This window comes from Lissotriton vulgaris, chromosome 9 (assembly GCF_964263255.1).
Source record: "Lissotriton vulgaris chromosome 9, aLisVul1.2, whole genome shotgun sequence".
In the NCBI taxonomy this organism is placed as follows: domain Eukaryota; kingdom Metazoa; phylum Chordata; class Amphibia; order Caudata; family Salamandridae; genus Lissotriton; species Lissotriton vulgaris.
Genome location: NC_141697.1, coordinates 51,252,161 through 51,272,606, shown reverse-complemented (window position 1 = coordinate 51,272,606; position 20,446 = coordinate 51,252,161). Strand labels below are relative to the sequence as shown.

The following is a 20,446-nucleotide window of genomic DNA, read 5'->3' as shown; positions in this document are numbered from 1 at the left end:
TTAGAGTCTGTGTCTTGTGACTGACAAAATACAGACCAGTCACGATGGAGTCCAACCCACCGACCTCGGGTGTTTAATGGCATTCTGTCTGTAATAAGGGGTGTCGAGTTTATGGGTCGGGTCTCACCAGTGCTGAGCACCAGCAGTTTTTTAAAGGGGCCTCGAAACTGTTCTCTATGGGGGTCTGTTTTGTGCCCTGGCACAGGTGGTCTGTTTTTCCCCGGGCTGCAGTGACATCAGGCACATGGATGTGCGCGTGCTCACCTGACTGCTCACCAGGGCATAAGTCGTAAAAAAAGAAGTGGGGGGACGCTGTCACCGGAAGTAACGTCACAACAGGAAGTGACGTCACGAAAGGTGCTGAGCTTCTCGTCCCCGAGGCCAAAGAGTGAAGTCCAGCTGTTTGGCAGGGGGGTATGGTGTCCCCCCGGTAAAATAAGTGGGGGGGACGCCCTCCACCCGCGTGGTACCCCGACTCGAGCCCTGCTGCTCACTTATCACTAGTCGAGAAGTTACTGCATGACGTCATGCCGAGGTTGTAGGGGAAGGGAAATCCTTTAAAGAGAGCCATTTTATCTCTGGATTTCCCTTCTCTTTTTGAAACTCAAGAGCAGCAACATTGTCAAGGTGTCACCAGGGCTGTACGTGGAAGCTTTTTCAATATTATATAGAAGCCATAGTTGCTGCTTATTTATCTTCTGCAACTAACAACCATTGACAAAGCAAATAGCCATGACTTGTCGGTATGATGTTACTTGTTGTATCATATCGGGAAGCAATGACAGAAACAGCCAAATACAAGTTGGGTGGCACACTATGCTAAACACAAATGTTTAGTTTATCTGTTTTTAAGCCACGCCCTTAATTACATAGGCCACGCCACTTTGGAAATCACAACCCTGTGTGTTTTTCGTCCCACTTAAAGCCCTGCCTAGCGCCCGTATATGAGAGCACAATTGGAGGCGCTTGAAGCCAGGTGGAATCATCTCCATCATTCAAACAGGTGAAAGGTGTCATTTTCCTTCACCTGGAGAGGAAGGCCCACAGCGGGGCTTCTCCAGCTCTCAGAAATGGTTGGTGGGGGCTCTTTTTATCTCTTTTACACATCAGCACACCAGAGTCGTCATCCAGGGCATATTTTGTCAGAAAGATATCTACATCAGGAGACCGAGGCGCATCGTCACTTGCCTATTTTTTTTTTTAACTGTTCTTGCATCCCTGGAGTTCAGATGCCAGAAGTCAGCTCGGGTCTGTAGTGACGTAAGCCAAAAAGTTTAAAAACTTTTACACATTTCCCTAGCGACTAACAAGGGGAGTTGTGCAGCTTTGTCGACAGCATTTGAACCTTTGGGGTTTGTCTGCAATGCTCGGGCAGCACCAGTGACGTGTCTGACCGGTGCCCAGCTCGAGAGCTGAAAGTCACCTGGGACACTCGACTCCTACAGTGGGGCTGAGCATGGAGCTCTGGGAGAACCTGTGGGCTGAAGGGAAGAGCAGGAAGGAGGGGCACATACTTTACCACCGTGTATGTGTAAAGCGCGTGCTCACCCAAGGGTATCTTGGCGTTCTTTGCATGAGTATAGGTTTACTGCATTTGCCACATAATTCGTCATCTGCTGCATAATGTGCTGATTTTGACAAAAAAATTGTAACACAAACGGTTCAAAATTTGCTAAAAATGCAGTGACGCGTGTTGTGTGGAAGGCCCTTTGCAAAGGTAGACTGGTTGCCTTTCTGTTGCTCATGGCTACATTTTGTGTTAAACTTGAACTAATGAGGTGCAGCCAATGCCCAGGCAGAGTTAACAAGTGTAAAAATGACAAAATAATGAAGTAATACTGTGTTAAAGTGTGCTGCGCTTTGCCTATTCATATTGCATAATTACCTCAACCTTGCCACATAACTTAGCTCACCGCTGCCGCATAGTTCCAGTGGACCTTCCAATAGGGTGGTTGTATCTATGCCCTTTAAAGAGAAACATTTCCTGTCTCCAACGTATGTCTTCACCCTTACCAGCAGTTATTTCTTCACTTTTGCAGATATTAACAGCACTGATTTATTCCAGTGACGGGACAAAGGCAGCGCCTTGAGGCCCTCACGAGTGATTTCGCGCTTTATAAATCCTTGATTGATTGAAACACACTAACGGTGATGGTGAGACTGGCATTGTACCTACTAGCATTTTCAAATAATGCTTTCCCAGATGTATGTAGTCATTTGTTCACAGAATGATTGAAGCACTGGTTTCAACGCAGACTGCTACGCATGCGCTGTGTTTCTACCAAGGGTACGTAGTGACGTTTATGCAGAACACCCATCTTAAGTTTCTCACGTTTTTTATACAAATAACGTTAAGAGTCCTGATGAAAACTTCGCTAACCGCCAATCACTGTCCTTCAAGTGTAGTCCTACAAAGGTTTTGTAAATGTTTTTATTATTCCTTTCTTGATGCCATTTCCCCGGTCCAATGGTGCACATTCTACAAGTGATGAATGGTTGGTGGTATTGCACTCCGTTAATCAAAGTAAATCACTTGTACGGTATGTGTGCTGCACTAGATTGGTGCCTGCCAACACCCTTAATCAATGTATGTAGCCAGGGATCGCGAGATCACAAGGACTCGAGTGCGCACTAACTAAAAGATAAATCTTTCAAAATTTTACATTTGACATAATTTTAATTCAAAAATGTTTTGTAACTTATTTCATTTTAGGTTCAAACGAATAAAGTATAGTTCATTGCAATATATACATAAACAATACACTATTAGTGCCTTTTATCATACATTTTTTCACTGATCAATTGATACACAACACAGTTATATACACAACCCAATGCATTTCGGGGTTTGCACCCCTTCGTCAGGGGCCTAACTAACTGGTTGGAGTATAAATTACATGTGCTAGATAGTTCCTGTGGAATCTTAGCTTCCGGTAGTTGAAAAAACTATCTGTGGATCAGTGACGTTTAACTGTAACGTAGAAGGAATCTGCGAGCCTTTTACCAGATTCCCAGGGTCTCGCTAAATTTCGGCATTCTCCCGCACGGAGACTCAAAAAGAGGTGGCGTTGTAACGGCGTCTTCCCTCGTCTTTTTGAGTCTCCGTGCGGGAGAATGCCGAAATTTGACCCTGGGAATCTGGTAAAAGGCTTGCAGATTCCTTCTACGTTACAGTTAAACGTCACTGATCCACAGATAGTTTTTTCAACTACCGGAAGCTAAGATTCCACAGGAACTATCTAGCACATGTAATTTATACTCCAACCAGTTAGTTAGGCCCCTGACGAAGGGGTGCAAACCCCGAAATGCATTGGGTTGTGTATATAACTGTGTTGTGTATCAATTGATCAGTGAAAAAATGTATGATAAAAGGCACTAATAGTGTATTGTTTATGTATATATTGCAATGAACTATACTTTATTCGTTTGAACCTAAAATGAAATAAGTTACGAAACATTTTTGAATTAAAATGATGTCAAATGTAAAATTTTGAAAGATTTATCTTTTAGTTAGTGCGCACTCGAGTCCTTGTGATCTCGCGATCCCTGGCTACGCACATTCTACAAGTGCATATGGGGAAATTCCAGCGCCTACAAAAAATGGCTCATGTTTTTTTTTTGTCCAGGGAAAATGCATTATCGGGGGGGGGGGGGGGTTGGTAATAGCTCTTTCCCTAAATCCCCATGAATTCTGAGTGTATTCCCCTCGCAACCCCGGAATTGGATTTTCTCCCATGATTGACAAGAAGAAACGTCTCACGATGCTTAGGGTGGCAGGGTGCCGAAGGAAACATTTTAACAAGCCACAGACTTTTGAGTTATTGTTTTTGTACCCAAATATTCTTAAAAAGCCCTGCCCTGGAAAGCCGACTTCGCACCCCCAGAGTGGGTTTTATTCATGGGCAGTGTTACCTAATTGTGAAGTAAACTTTCTCACAACTGAAGGGATTTGTATCCACAAGGTCGCCTTTTGTGAATACAACCTTATGAGTCCATAAGTCAGACTTGCTCGCGCACATGGCCTTGTGAATTGGACCATGTTGTGTTTTTTAAGGGTGGGTAGCACAGCGCCTTACCCAGTGCAGGAGTAGTTTAAGGCCCTGTGGCACTAGTGAACCTTCTAAAAGATGCCTCGACTAACCACGGGTTGGGGTAGCGCCTTACCCAGTGCAGGAGTATTTTAGGCCCTGTGGCACTAGTGACCTTTCTAGAAGATTCCTAGACCAGCCAAGAGTTGCGGTAGCGCCTTACCCAGTGCAGGAGTAGTTTAGGCCCCGTGGCACTAGTGACCTTTCTAGAAGATTCCTAGACCAGCCAAGAGTTGCGGTAGCGCCTTACCCAGTGCAGGAGTAGTTTAGGCCCCGTAGCACTAGTGAACCTTCTAGAAGATGCTTTGACTAGCCACGGTTGGGGTAGCGCCTTACCCAGTGCAGGAGTAGTTTAGGCCCCGTAGCACTAGTGAACCTTCTAGAAGATGCTTCGACTAGCCACGGTTGGGGTAGCGCCTTACCCAGTGTAGGAGTAGTTTAGGCCCCTTGGCACTAGAGAACCTTCTAGAAGATGCTTCGACTAGCCACGGTTGGGGTAGCGCCTTACCCAGTGCAGGAGTAGTTTAGGCCCCGTAGCACTAGTGAACCTTCTAAAAGATGCTTCGACTAGCCACAGTTGGGGTAGCGCCTTACCCAGTGCAGGAGTAGTTTAGACCCTGTGGCACTAGTGAACCTTCTAAATGATGCCTCAACTAACCACGGGTTGGGTTAGCCCCTTACCCAGTGTATGAGTAGGTTAGGCCCTGTGGCACTAGTGACCCTTCTAGAAGATTCCTGTACTAACCACGGGTTGCAGTGCTGGAGTAGTTTAGGCCCCATGGCACTAGGGACCCTTCTAGAAGATTCCTGGACTAGCCACGGTTGGGGTAGCACCTTACCCTGTGCAGGAGTAGTTTAGGCCCCTTGGCACTAGTGAACCTTCTAGAAGATGCTTCGACTAGCCACGGTTGGGGTAGCGCCTTACCCAGTGTAGGAGTAGTTTAGGCCCCTTGGCACTAGTGAACCTTCTAGAAGGTGCTTCGACTAGCCACGGGTTGGGGTAGCGCCTTACCCAGTGCAGGAGTAGTTTAGGCCCTGTAGCACTAGTGAACCTTCTAAAAGATGCTTCGACTAGCCACAGTTGGGGTAGCGCCTTACCCAGTGCAGGAGTAGTTTAGGCACCTTGGCACTAGTGACCCTTCTAAAAGATTCCTGGACTAGCCACTAGTTGGGGTAGTGCCTTACCCAGTGCAGGAGTAGTTTAGACCCCGTGGCACTAGTGAACCTTCTAAATGATGCCTCAACTAACCACGGGTTGGGTTAGCCCCTTACCCAGTGTATGAGTAGGTTAGGCCCTGTGGCACTAGTGACCCTTCTAGAAGATTCCTGTACTAACCACGGGTTGCAGTGCTGGAGTAGTTTAGGCCCCATGGTACTAGGGACCCTTCTAGAAGATTCCTGGACTAGCCACGGTTGGGGTAGCGCCTTACCCTGTGCAGGAGTAGTTTAGGCCCCTTGGCACTAGTGAACCTTCTAGAAGATGCTTCGACTAGCCACGGGTTGGGGTAGCGCCTTACCCAGTGCAGGAGTAGTTTAGGCCCCTTGGCACTAGTGAACCTTCTAGAAGATGCTTCGACTAGCCACGGGTTGGGGTAGCGCCTTACCCAGTGCAGGAGTAGTTTAGGCCCCGTGGCACTAGTGACCTTTCTAGAAGATTCCTGGACTAGCCATTAGTTGGGGTAGCGCCTTACCCAGTGCAGGAGTAGTTTAGACCCCGTGGCACTAGTGAACCTTCTAAATGATGCCTCGACTAACCATGGGTTGGGTTAGCCCCTTACCCAGTGTATGAGTAGGTTAGGCCCTGTGGCACTAGTGACCCTTCTAGAAGATTCATGTACTAGCCACGGGTTGCAGTGCTGGAGTAGTTTAGGCCCCATGGCACTAGGGACCCGTCTAGAAGATTCCTGGACTTGCCGCCGGTGGGGTAGCGCCTTACCCAGTGAAGGAGTAGTTTAGGCACTGTGGCACTAGTGAACCTTCTAAATGATGCCTCGACTGACCACGGGTTTGGGTAGCGCCTTACCCTGGCAGGAGTAGTTTAGGATCGTGGCACTAGTGTTCAGTGAAAAGATGCTTCCCAGAACCCCAGAGTGCCCCAGAACTGACGGTCTCATAAGTAGCATTGGAGCGGGTGATAAGAACACCTGTTATTGACTGCGCTTCCGAGGCGTAGAGCTGTGACAGAAAGGGATGTATCTCTAAATTATTTAATACAACTATCGTGTGTTGTGAGAAGGACGCACCTGCTCGTGCATCTTCTCCACCCCTCCCCTCCTCTCCTCCCAATCATTAAGAGGCCTGTTTTGTTTCAGGCAGCTTTAATTAAACTGCGGCGCGGCCTTCTTCAGGGTCGATGCGAGTTATCCCGAACACGGAGCTAAGCATGTATTTGACACCACGGGCTCCCTGCAGGTACCCACCTCCCTCCCCCCACCCCTCCCTTTAATCCATCCATTACTGACCATATGCTTCCCTGGGGGGCTCGGGGACAGCAGCGACCTGTCTACAATCTGGCAGGGATCCGGACTCCGCCGATAATTTGTGAATAGTCATGTCGCTGCTGGTCGAAGGGTTAAGTGCCCTGCGCCTGGGGGGTGGGGGACCATAGGGGGGGCGGGGGGGGGGGGGGGGGGCAGGGGCTGTTAGGAACCTGATCTCCTGGCAGCCCCCTACCCTGCGCACGCCAACAACGGGACCCACAGGACTCCGAGGAGGGAACGTAGCCCGCATATATTTCAAATATTGTCTAATTAACGCGCCGTCCTTTCAGCGGGGCAGTGATCGCGACCAGGGCAGGTGTCTTTGGAAGTAGGGTGCCCAGATTTTGAGAGCCAAAAACTGTAAGACGCCAGAGATAAATGTAGGACTGAAGCCTTTAGTCTTACGTCTAGATCTGGTCTGTCCCGATTTTTGCGTAGCCTTGTAAATATGTACCTATACAGGGCACAAGTCCTATAAAACAGAAGTGGGGGGGGGGGGGGGGGGTACTAAGCTCGCTAGGCAGCATGCTAGCGACATCACGGCACATGACACCACAACGCGAAACATCAGGGTGCATGGCATTACAGGTGGCATCACAGGAATTGACATCCTTTGTGGTACTTAGATTATTTCAACGCCTCCCCAGGGGTAGGAAGTGCTATACAAATTACATTTATTTTGTGTAAATTCTGGGAGAGACCAAGACATCTGACATTCTTACAGTGTTTGCACATCTAGCAAACTGAGCCTGAATAAAGTGGAAAGCTGCCTCTCTGGAGTATGTGAGATGTGTGAGCCGTTGTTTCCCCTCTGCTGCATTTGCATCAGGTGTCAGGCTCCTGACTGCTCCCAGCCAAGAGACTCCATCAAAAGGAGGCCGGATGACCCCTCAAACTCGGCCTTTGTTATGGGCCCAGCAGGAGTCTTAAATCAAAAAGCCTTGTCCCCGCCTGCACGTTGTTGCTTGTTGCAGATGGAAAGCAGACAACGCACAGGTGCTGCTGAAAGTGTCCCAGTGTTTGAAAAATACACCTGGACGAGTTCAGCTCATTATTTACTGGGCCCAACCTCTTGGCAGGGTGGACGGGGAAAATAGTGGGTGGACGCCGTCCACCCGCGTGTACCCCCGACTTGTGCCCTGTACCTATATAAGCATATATGCGGTAGACTTTTAAACGTGTGTGCACGCACACAATATGTGTGTGTGTGTATATATATCAAAGCTCCAAGGTTCCCACCTGTGGGGGCGCACTCTGACATCCACTGTAGCAACCTTTATGAGGTAAAAGCCGATCGGTGGGCGGATCCAGTTTACAGCATGCCTGTCGATTCACCCCGGACACGTTTCGTGCTCATTGTACTCTTCAGAGTTGCGACAGTTATTTTGGGCACACCTCCCACTTAAAATTATGAGCCCTCCAATGGGCGATTCGAATGAGTCCGCGTTGGATTGTGGGTGCCTCAGTTGTGTGCCGCTGTCTGAGACGTTTCAAACCCACCAATGGGCCTCCACTCGCTTTTATCCAGCTTGTCAATCCTCCATAGATGCCTCCACGTTGAGACTCTGTGATTCGGAGCTCCGTGGCCCCCAATTACCGGGTGGTGCATCTTACACGGCTAGAAGGCCGCATAAAAATCAAAGCTCCAAGGTTCCCACCTGTGGAGACGCACTCTTGACATCCACTACAGTAACCTTCATGAGGTAAAAGACAGATCGGCGGGCGGATCCAGTTTACTGCATGCCTGTCGATTCATGCCTGGCGCGTTTCATGCTCATTGCACTCTTCAGAGGCGCGACTCTGCACTCTGAGACCCATTGAGGGTTTTGCATTACACCCATCAAGGGAAGAGACACGTAAATGTAAATGTAATTTTTACTGGTAAAGCGCACTGTTGCCTGTCTGCGTCCTGTTGCTGTATACCGCTGGGGAACCCGTCCTGGCTTTCCCTGTGGTATGGTCCCTACTGGGAATCCCCAAGGTGGAGCCAGGCATCCCCGGCGTTGATGGGGCCGTTGTGGAGATTAGGCAAGCTAACGCCCAGAGTTGCCGATTGGGACCCCTGGTTAGAATAGGCACCGAGGCGAGAATTATCGAGTCCGCTGACCCTGGTCCACGACCCTGCCGCATTGGGAATTGAACCCTGGTCCTGGTCCGACTTCTGCTTCCGGGTCTGCCGCCTCTAACCAGTGAGCCACACCACTCCGTACTACCAGTCCCACGAGACACGGCGTTCCCTCCATATGAGTGGCCCATCTGTGGACGGTTAAATATAAATAGTGGGAGTGTCTACATGCTTTCACTCATGACGAGCCTCTGATGACGAGCACAGGCTAAGAAACGCGTCAGGCTGAAAATCCATGTGAGCTGTAATCATCGGCGTACAGAGATGTCCTGTACCCGCTATAAAGCAACCACGCAGCTGCCTGAGTGCTCCCTCGCCTGTGTGCACCTTGGAGCTTTGAGATATATGTGTATATATATATATATATATATATATATACACACACACACACACACACACATACATATATACAAATGTACAGGCATATACTGACAATCCTACATTTAATTAGCATTATCTGGCAGGGCCTCCACCCTATTCCCCATGCCCTTCTCCCCACCCTGTCTCTCCTCTGCTGAGAGCATGCAGCCCAACTCCTCCTGTGCTGCCTGACAGAAACTGAATACATAGCTCATTTTTTTCATTTTTCTGAAGACCCATGTAAGGAGATATTAGAACCAGTTTCCGGGCGAAAACAAAACTGTCCTTTTTCGACGGTGAATATGCAACTGCCTCTTGTACAATGTATATAATTGACAGAAGTGACGTGCAGCTGCATGTGACAGGGCAGCCTGACGAATTTGAACAGGGCACGGAGGACATCGGGTATATGTGAGGGGCTTGCAGTGTGATGGAGGGGTCCCTCTGTGGCACTGGCTGCAGGTATAATGTTGGCACGGGTTGGGGGGCCACAAGTTGAGCCTTCAATAGGTTCAGGGTCTTCCCGGGGCAGTGTGTGTGTGTGTTTACCCTGTAGTAAAGGGGGTCACGCACCGAGAGGTCCACGAGTAGGAAGAGTCCATATATGCCCCAATGCTTTTTTTGTAAAAAAAAAATAGATAGCAGGGCTCTCGCGAGGAGGCCACTGCAGCTTGCATCACACATTACCCTGCTGCACTGCCAAAGAGAGTAAAAACACACAGAGTATCCATCACACTCCTACAAGACCCAAATCAGACTCTTTCAGGCCCCCAAAGCTATAAGAATGGCTTGGGCGTTCGGTAATAGTGTTTTTAATGTATCTTGAATTAATAATTTGTTGTTGCTGTGGTCATCTCTAAATTAGCCAGACAGCGCCACCTTGTGCAAACTGTCACAAGTGCCAGTGCCGAGCACTGGAAACCACCAGCTTAAATTAAGCCCTGTAATAGACCTGATTCAGGCAGAAGTCTCCCGATTTTTTAATTAAAAAACTGCTTTATTTTGGCCTTCTTCTCCCTGAAATTTGCTTTACTTCAGTAGGAGTGAATGGGGGAAGGCCATTCTCCCGATTATCTCTTTTTAAATCTCCCACTTTCCTCGTCTAAAATGTTGGCATGTATGTGAGAGGGCTACTCAATGGAAAAAAGAGGTTGCCAGGGTTGAATGCAAGAAACTGTCATGGTGGAGAGAGTTCAAAGTAGGGTACAAGGAGACAAACGCAGGCCACACGTGTGTTATCAGCAGGCAGCAGGGGAGCTGGAGGGGTCTGTATGTTATAAATCTGTCTGCTGGACGGTCCAAAAGAAAGTGACTAACCAAAATCTGAGCCTCACCTGGCGGTATCTTCTAAAGCAAACCTTTTTGCTTCAACAACCCCTCCTACTGCATTGTGAAGAAACCTTGTGCCACGGGCATTGTTCAAAGTGCATGAAAACAACTGCACTCCTCTCTGTTGCCTCCATGTGGTCAGTATTAGAGAGACGGAGACCTGTTATGTGAATTTGTAGAGCAGCAGCTAATCACCTGTGAGGGTATCCAGGCGCTGAGCAGGGCAGGCCTGAGGGGAGGAGGAGATCGTGGCTATTTTGTCAGGAAGAGCCATGTCTTGAGGTTCCTTCAGAAGTCCCTGAGGGCTGGGGAGGTTCTGAGGTGTTTTGGGAGGGTGGTTCAGTTCTTGGCTGCTTTAAGTAGGAGCTTCCTTCTCTTCTGGTCTTCCTGATGCAAAGGTGTGCTCTTGCCTGGTCTTAAGACATAGGGCCTTACTTAGAGTCTGCAGACACTTCCTCTGGCACAAATGTGGTGGGTACCCGGTCCATCCTATTATCAGTGCATTATAGTCAGTAGCATTCTAAATACGGTAATCGGGATATCTGCCCCATTTTTACAGATATCCTGTTATGCTAGTCTGTAAACATCACTGTTCGCAGTGCCTCACACAATCTCTGAAGCATCATTCTGATTGGATGTGCACTATATCTGGGAAGCCATTCTTTCCTCCGACTTCTTTTCTTCATTCCTTGATTTCCTACCTTTGCTCCCACTCCTTTCGCTTGTCATTGGTGTCCTTAATAGGTGATCAGCGACTGATAACACAGAAGCTTGGGTGAAGCTAGAGCTACATTTGAATGTGAGACCGAGGGAGAGAGAGTGATAGGTCACTGTAAGAGAGCAAGATAGAGACAGGTAGTGTGACAGGAGTGAACTGAGAGTAGAAGACTGTGATTGAGGGATAGAGTCAAAGAAATGACAGGTGGGGTAGGTACAGAGAGGGTGGTAAATGCATGCACTGATCTAAAAATGTAAAGCGATGTTCTCTGAAATATGGATTATAACTATAGGAAAATTGATGGCCCTACTAATGTAAGGCTATACCTACAGCTGTGCACTTTAACCTATGATATTGTATTGTAATTGCATTTATATAGCGCTTACTTCACCTGACGATGCGTCGAAGCCTGTAAGTAAGGCATGTTGACGGATGTATTAATATATAGATGTAAAGACTGGTATGTTAAAGAGGTGGTGTCTTCTGTTGATTCCCGAAGAGCGGACCCATGCCGTATTTCCAGGATATCCATATGAGATAAATACACTTATACTGATTCCACGTGGGAGCTGTTTTCATACTCAGTGGTCATCCTCAGTATGGGCCATGGTCTTATCCTCACCTGCACTCCACTGAACACCCCATGGTTAAACAGTGGTGGATGTATATAGCTTACAAAAGTGGTGTGGGCTATGCATTTACACCGATAGAACTATTAAACTGTAGTTGGCCTTCAGCAGGAGATGGACAAATGTTCTGTGAAAATTGAAGCACTAACCTAATCCTCTCTCTCTTTTAGGGCTGTACGCACCACTGAAAGAAATATTTGGTGACCGGGCTCCGGCTGTAGTTCCTGTCCCCGTACTCGACTTACCTGACCAGCAGGTCCTACATATGACCTGTTGGCTCAGTACTTGAGTTTAAAGATCTACCAGAAGCCCACACATCCACCGAAGAGTTTCCACGCAAGAAGCTTTGAGGGCGGCACCGACTTCCTGGAGGATCACGAGATGACAGAGGATCGTTGGCACCATCTGGACTGGCAAAGGATGGAGAGGAAGGTTGCCCACTGAGGCTGGACCACTGCTGCAGTTGACATTGATTGGATACCAGACTGATGGTAGAAGTGGTAGCCGCCACACAGGAGTTGCTGATACTCGTTAATCTGGTGTTCCTACAGCAGATTAGCGGACCCGTGTCGGTGGTGGACATGTCTCAGTCCTTCAGTTTGGACACAGCTGTAACATCCATACTGATGCTAAAAGTACCTTAGTTTCCTAAAAAACTATGATTTGTGAGACAATAAACAGCTAACTCTACACTAGGTGATATTTTTAGAATAATTAACATCATAAATCTAACTAGCCTTTAGTTACCTTTCCTGATAAGTGTTTTATGGGAGCTGGGCACACCAGTCGGTGGATTTTCCGTGCCCTGGTTGAGATGTTGAATGTTTATTTTTTATCCTTCTGGCACACAGAAAAGAAACAATGAATTGCCCCAATCCCTTTCCACAATCACTTAAACAGAGGTTTCCAGACCAAGAATTCATGAAAGAGAAGTGGGTGAGGTGCAGCAATTTTCACACAGCTCCAGCTTTTCAAAGGTTTAAGCAGACGCCTGGAAAATGGTTAGCAGCAAGGTTCCCAAGCGTCCTGGGCATCCCAGGACAGTTTTGTGTGTGTGTTTTTAACCCTCTTTCTTAACAAATTAAAGTACATTTAGTGAGTTTCCTTGTTTTCCGAGTGGTCCGATTGAACATAGAGGGAGGCAAGTTTTCCTGTGTTCTAGTACGGAATTACTTTGCAGCCTCCAGCAAAAACGCAATTTAGTTCATCCGGGTGGCACTGAGTGTAAGCGTTGAATTTAATTCCTCTTAATGCATTGTCTCTGTTTTGCATGTTGGGGAGTGCCGTCACAGGGCTGGTGATGCTGAGTGTGACAATGTTTGTTGGCACCCCCAATGACCATCTCCGCCACTGAGTCCCTCACTACCACCCGTTAACAGTGCCCCCGATAGTCTTCATAATCACGCTCTCTCTCAGATGCATTTAATTGGTTTCCGTAGCTTCAATCATTCACAGAGAAAATCAATCATACATGTGTAAAGGTAATTTGATATAAGACATGACTACAAGGTGTAAGAGTCATATGTCATCCATACTGGTAGACAGCATAGTTCAAGAGTGCTTGGTCTAGAGAAGTACAAACTCAGAATTTAAACCATAACACCATGGTTGGAGGTTCTCTTTAATAATAAGAATACATTTCTACCCAAATGAACCCTTTTTGCAACATTAGGATAACGAAAACAGGATAATATCATAACGCTCTAACCAATACCTTGAAGTTTGATGACAGTTAATAGCTCACTGTTCTACACTAGGATTTTAACTTATTAGCTGCAAGTAACAAAAGAAGCTCTCTGACAAAAGCAGTAACCCAATGAGCTATTTACATTATTTGCACTTTGTGATCTGCATGGTGCACACTCTTTGCAGCAGGCATATTAACCCTCTGTGCTACCTTATGATAAATCAAAACTTCCACAAGACAGAACTCTGATCTTGCTCCAGCAAGAACATTGATCATCAGAGTTATCTTGACATATTTATTGTTGCCTGAAAATTGCTGGAGGCAAGGAGCGCGGCATCAGGTGCTTTTAAAACAAATGATATACTTGCAAACACAGTGCCCCTACCAGAAGCCATCACCCGATGCGGTGGCATCAGGTCACACACCCCTAGAGCCAGCCCTGTGCTGTCAAGTTCTTCTGTGCCTCCTGGTCGGTGCAAGATGATAGTCCTACTTTTGTGTGTGTAAAATGTCCCAGTTTTTGTTTTTCAAAATCTAGCCACCCTCATCAAAATGTAACATCTGAAAGAGACACGTTAGTGATAGATTTCTTACCTTAGAATATCCCCAGGCGTCAGACTGGATCCGGAAAGTTTTTGCTAGCAGTACCCCTGCGCGTCAGTAGGTGGTGTCGTGCAGCTCAGTGTCTGTCGCTGGCGTCGTATGCACCGAGATGACGTCACGGAGACTACTTAGACGCCACCCATGCGCGCTGACGTCAGTTCTTTCTTTTTCCGCGCCAGTAAGCGCAGATCCGGTTAGAGCACATACCTCAGTCCTTTTTTGACTATCTTTTTGAGACTTTTTGTCTCGTGTTGGTTTCTCTGGTGCGAGTAGGGATGCCTGGTTTTAAGTCCTGCAGGACCTGCCGTCGCAATATGTTGGTGGCGGACCCTCACGACATCTGTCTCTACTGCCTGGAGCGCAACCATGACTCCCGGTCCTGTCTGGACTGTAGGGCTATGGCCCAAAGGCTTTGAGGGAGCTTCGCCGGAAGATGCTTGAAGTTTGGCATTCGTCCCCACGCCATTTGAGGTCCAGGGGTCGTTCCCGTGACCGTTCGCGGAGCCGTCATCACCGCTCCTCGGGGTCCAAGTCTTCACCCTCGGATTCGGGTAAGAGACGTTACAAAAAGAAGTCGAAGAAGCGTTTTCGCTCTCCGACGTCCCCCCGTCGGTCTTCGAATGCGGACGAGGGGGACAGGGGCTCCGCCTCTGCAGCTCCTTTAAAGCCTGGGAGTCCTGCGGCCTACCCGCCTTACCCGGGTCCACTGGCAACTCCCGCATAAATGCAAGAATTCCTTGCTGCCATTGACCGCCTGTTTAGGCCTCAGCTCCCGCCCGTGCGCCTTCGGGCTCCGCGGTCCTGTGTCAGGATCCTGCTGGTCCGTTGACTCCTCCGGCGGATCCAGCCCGGGCGTTACAGGTAGCTCCATTCCCTGGCTCCGGCCTCGCGCCAAGATGTCTCATGCTGCCGGCTCCGGCCCCAGGTCTGCTGGCGGCGCCACAGTGGATACCGCTGCTCCCGCCTCTGCCCCGGTTCCCGGACGGTTTTGTCCCCGCCTCGGATCTAAATTGAGTCCGAGCCGGCGCCATTCTCGGCGCAGTTTCTTCCTTCCCCCTGCCCTGCCGCCGAGGCCTGTGCCGGCGGTGCCGGCGGAGGAGGATGACTGGGAGGGGTCTGAAGACCCGCTTGCTCATCAGTGTGATTCTGAGCAGGACTGGGTGGACGTCTTGGAGGAGGCCGGTGGCCTTGACGTCTCCTCTAATCATGGGTTCGCCTCTCCCCTACCTACTATGGAGGAAGGGGCCTCGTACACGGTGGTGCTCCATCGGGCCGCTGAGGTCCTTAAACTCGATCTCCCCACGGTGACCCTGAAGACTAATCTCCTCACTGAGGTGCTCCAACCGGCATCCACCTCATCGGAGCCGCTGCTGCCCTTTAATGATGCCCTCACTGAAGTCTTGTTGGGCACTTGGGCACGGCCCGCCACAGGGGCCCCTGTGGATAAGAACATCGCCAGGCGCCATTGCCCGGCGCCGGGTGACCCTGCCTTTCTGGCCACTCATCCTACACCTGAAAGTCTGGTCATTCAAGCTTCTACATCTCAGAGTGCCTTTCCTACGGCTCAGCCGGATAAGGACTCAGTTTGGCAAGCGGTTGTTCCCTTCGGCCAGCTTAGGTGTGCGGTCAGTAAACACTGCATGCCTCCTGGGCGGCTATTCCCACGCAGTGTGTGATTCCGTGGCTGAGGTGTTGCCTAATTGCCCAGAGGAGGTCCAGACTGTGCTGTCTCAGGCTGCAGCTGAGGGTAAGGACGCGGCTAGGTTCGCCATTCGTTGTGGCTTGGACACCGCAGACTCCCTTGGTAGGGCTATTTCCACAACTGTGGCGCATCGTCGCCATGCCTGGTTGCGATCCACCGGTTTCTCCCTGGACGTCCAGGGCTCGCTCATGGATATGCCCTTTGACGGCACTCGCCTATTTGGCAATAAGGCCGACACTGCACTGGAGCATTTCAAGGACTCTCGGGCTACGGCCAAGTGCTTGGTACTTTCCACCACGCGCCCCGCCATGTCTACCTTTCATTACTTTCGTGGCCATGGCAGAGGTGCCCCTGCCCGTTCGTTCAGTCAAAAGCCTGCGCAGAACCAAACTCGGCGGCTCTGGGGGCTGGCGTGAGGGTCAGTCCACCTCCGCGACGTCAACCTTAAAGCCTTCCTAGTCTGAGCTTCAGGTCGCACCCCACGCCAGTGGGTGGCAGGATTCGTCATCACCTTCCCCATTGGCGTTCTGTCACTTCTGACAAGTGGGTGCTGCAACTTGTCCGGAGGGGCTACTCCCTCCCTTTCGAGTCTAGCCACCTCAGTTCCACCTCTTGTCGGGGGATCACTTTGCACTTCTCCAGCAGGAAGTCATGGCCCTCTTGGCCAAAAGGGCCATCGAGCGAGTTCCTGGGCTGGAAGTAGGACATGGTTGTTATTCCCACTACTTTCTGGTCCCCAAGAAGTACAAAGGGGGCTTGCGCCCATCTTGGACCTCAGGGACGTGCAATCGCTTCCTCCGGAATGAGAAGTTCAAGATGTTGACTCTGGCTCAGGTCTTGACTGCCCTCGACCCTGGAGACTGGATGGTAGCGTTGGACTTGCAGGACGCATATTTTCACATTCCTGTCCTGCTGGCCCACCAGCGTTACCTGCGGTTCACGGTAGGCCAGGAGCATTTTCAGTTTGCCGTGCTCCCCTTCGGTCTTACCAGTGCCCCTCGGGTGTTCACGAAAGTGATGGCGGTGGTTGCAGCTCATCTGCACAGGTCAGCGGTGTCAGTCTTCCCCTACCTCGACGACTGGTTGTTGAAGGCGGGCTCGCCCCAAGCAGTTGTCATCCACCTTCAGACTACTGCCGACCTCCTGCATTTGCTGAGGTTCTCCATTATTGTGCCGAAGTCGCACCTGAGTCCCTCTCAGAAGCTCCCTTTTATCAGATCGGTTCTGGATTCGAGGCGGTTTCGGGTGTTTCCTCCCGAGCAGCGAGTCCGGGATATTCAAGCTATGATTCCGATCTTTCAGCCTCTATCCCGGGTTTTGGTCAGGATGACCCTCCGGCTCCTGGGCCTGATGGCCTCCTGCATCCTGCTAGTGCAACATGCCAGATGGCATATGTGGGCTCTGCAGTGGGGCCTGAAGTTCCAGTGGGCTCAGCATCAGAGCAACCTGTCCGATCAAGTCCAGATCTCAGAGGGCACTGCACGACACTGCGGTGGTGGCTCACAAATCACGATTGTGTCAATGACAAATCCATCTCCCTTCCCCAACCGGAGCACACAGTGGTGACAGATGCGTCCCTCCTGAGATAGGGAGGCTACTTGGGAGAGGCGGAGATCAGAGGCCTCTGGTCTCCGGCGGAGTCCCGACTCCTCATCAATCTTTTAGAGCTCCGGGCTATCCAACTCGCACTGAACGCATTCCTTCTCTCTGTCCAGGGAGGTGTAGTGCAGGTGTTCAAGGACAACACCACCGCCATGTGGTACTGCAACAAACAGGGCGGGGTGGGGCCGTGGACCCTATGTCAAGGGTCTCTGCGCCTCTGGACATGGCTGGACCATCAAGGGATTACTTTGGTGGTTCAATACCTGGTAGGTTCTCTGAATGCCAGGGCAGACAAACTCAGCCGCTGGTGCATGATGGATCACGAATGGCATCTGAACTCGGACGTGGCGCAAGGTCTCTTTCTGCAGTGGGGAGAGCCTTGGTTAGATCTATTCACCACCGTAGAGAACGCGCAATGTCATCAATTCTGCGCGTTGGAATTTCCAAGGCGGCGCTCGCTTGGAGACGCTTTTCGTCGCGAGTGGAGATGCGGTCTGTTGTACGCCTTTCCGCCTATACCACTTCTGCCCAGAGTGCTGAAGAAGTTTCAGCGCGACCAGGCCCAAGTCATCCTTGTGGCTCCAGAGGTCATCTTTCTGCCATCTCCACCTTTCTGCGGCTTCCTGATCAGCCTTCTCTTTTTAAGTCCCCTGTTGTTAATCACTTTCTGAAAGGCATCACACACACATTTCCTCCCGTGCCGTTTATCATGCCTTAATGGGACTTAAATCTTGTCTTGACATGTCTGATGTGCACTCCTTTTGAGCCCCTTCATAACTGTCCTCTGCGTCGTCTCACTCTCAAGACGGCTTTCCTGGTAGCTATCACCTCTGCCAGAAGAGTGAGTGAGCTCCAGGCTCTTTCTTCTAAACCTCCCTTCCTTTCTGTTCATCCGGACAAGGTGGTTCTGAGGACCCGTCCTTCTTTCTTGCCAAAGGTTGTCACGCCCTTCCACATCGGGCAGACCATCACTTTGCCTACCTTCTTTCCTCCTCCGAATCCTTCAAAAGAGGAAGAGAGGCGCCACTGTCTGAACATGCGATCTCTTTCTATCAGCACCTTTGATACCAATTCTGGCAAGGACAGCACCCTTGGGTCCTAGGTCAATTCTTCAGCCTTCTTTTGAGGGGCTAGGAATGGAGGATGATTCAGAGAGGTCGTTGACCCTTTATAAGACCAGCCTGAGCACGAAATTGACTGGTATGAGGGATTGGGTGAGGCCAGTGGCCTGGATACCTCCCCAAGTCCCCGTACAGTGGCCACGGAGAAGGGAGCTTCATATGGTGTGGTGGTGAGAAGGGCAGCCGAGGTCCTGGGCCTTCATCTCCCTTCGGAGGAATTCAAGATGAACATTTTGACAGCGGTCCTGCAGCCAAGTGTCTCCTACACGGAACCCCTCCTGCCTTTCAATGAAAGCTTGACTGATGTCCTTCTGAGAACCTGGTCCAACCCCAGCCCAGTTGCCTCTGTGAATAGGACAGTTGCCCGCCATCATTGCCCTGCTCCAGGCGACCTGATACTCCTAACCAACCAGAGTTTGGTGGCATAGGTCTCTACCTCACAGGGTGCATTTCCCTCTGCACCCCTAGACAGGGAATCTAAGAGACTGGATTATTGGGGTTAAGAACATTTTTTCTTCCGCTAGCTTTGCATTACGATCAATGAACACTGCATTCCTTTTGGGCCGTTATGCTCACTCCTTGTGGGAAACAGTTGTGCAGATTCTGCCACAGGTTCTCCCATGTAGTATCAAACAGGAGTGATGCGGCAAAGTTCACTCGTTGTGGGCTTGACACCACCGACTCGCTGGGCAGACTAATGTAATGGAAGGTGGCTGTTCGTGCCACGCCCAGCTCAGAACTTCTGGCTTTTCTGGGGATGTACATGCTTCCCTTACAGACTTGCCCTTTGATGGCACCCGTCTTTTCGGAGACAAGGCAGATGTGGCTCGGGGGCTCTTTAAAGACTTATTGGCTATGCCCAAGTCCTTGGGCCTCTCAGTCCCACCCATCCCCATCTGCTTTTCGCCCCTTTCTTGGCCACGGAAGGGGCTTTCAGCGTGCCAGCCATATCCCACCCACAAGACTACGCACGTTCCGCAACCTCCGTGCGGACATGGGTGTGGCTCCTTTTGACCCCGTGGGTCAGATGGCCAGAGATCCAGTCAGTCCATTCCTCCCCCTGCTGCCTCTAAACCTTTCTAGTTCATCCCATCAAGATCGTGGGTGGCTGGTTGGTGGCAGGATCAGCCATCACCTCCACCACTGGCTAAAAATCACATCGGACAAGTGGGTTCTTCAGATAGTCCAAAGGGGCTACTCCCTCCCTTTCGAGACTCCCCCCTCCCCCCATGACTCCAACTCACAACCGGCTGATGGAGGATCACCTGAACTTGCTTCAGCAGGAAGTCAGGACTCTCTTGGCCAAGTGGACACGCCGGTGTGCGTAATCGCAGCGCTCTACAAATGTCCCAATAATAATAATAATAACCATAGAGATGGTTCCAGCGGCATAATAGGCTGTGGTTGCTGTTCCGGCTACTTTCTGGTCCTGAAAAAGGACCAGGGCCATCATCCTATTCTAGATCTGTGAGCCCTCAACTACTTACTCAAAAAGGAAGCCTTGGTTAGATCTGTTTGCCTCTCTCTAGAACGTGCAATGTCAACAATTTTGCGTGCTGGAGTTGCAAGGCAGCACTCACTTAGCGACACTTTTTGTCTCGAGTGAAGTTGAGGTTACCTATACGTCTTTCCTCTAATACCACTCCTGTCCAGAGTACTCAAAAAGATCAGGAGCAACCCGGCCCAGGTCATTCTTGGGGCTCCGGACTGGGCATGGAGAGTCTGGTATCCCGAGCTTCTCCAACTGGGCATCAATCCTCCGATCTGGCTGCTCCTTCGTGAGGATCTTCTGTCACAAAACCAGAGGAGGATCGTCCATCCAAACCTGTCAACTCTACGCCTTCTTGAGTGGAGATGAGTGGCGGCCGTTGACCGCATTCAACCTTCCTCCCGAAGTCTGTGCTGTGATTTTGGCAGGCAGGCGTCCCTCTACCAAGACTGTGTACGCCTGCCAGTGGCAGAAATGTGTAAAATATTGTACTATTGGTCCTCTTTCTGCTTC

The 20,446-nt window shown here is 50.0% G+C and overlaps 1 protein-coding gene across 2 annotated transcripts in view; it reads left to right on the top strand.

The window, feature by feature from the left end:
* Positions 1–12,826, top strand: part of DPH6 (diphthamine biosynthesis 6) — a 467,592-nt gene extending 454,766 nt beyond the window's left edge. For both annotated transcript variants that reach the window (XM_086937004.1, XM_086937005.1), the window contains one exon: positions 11,900–12,826. In XM_086937004.1, coding sequence (XP_086793130.1) covers positions 11,900–12,018 — 119 coding nt within the window. In that variant the 3' untranslated portion in view covers positions 12,019–12,826. The remainder of the gene's footprint in view (positions 1–11,899) is intronic.
* The last annotated feature ends 7,620 nt before the right edge of the window (positions 12,827–20,446 follow it).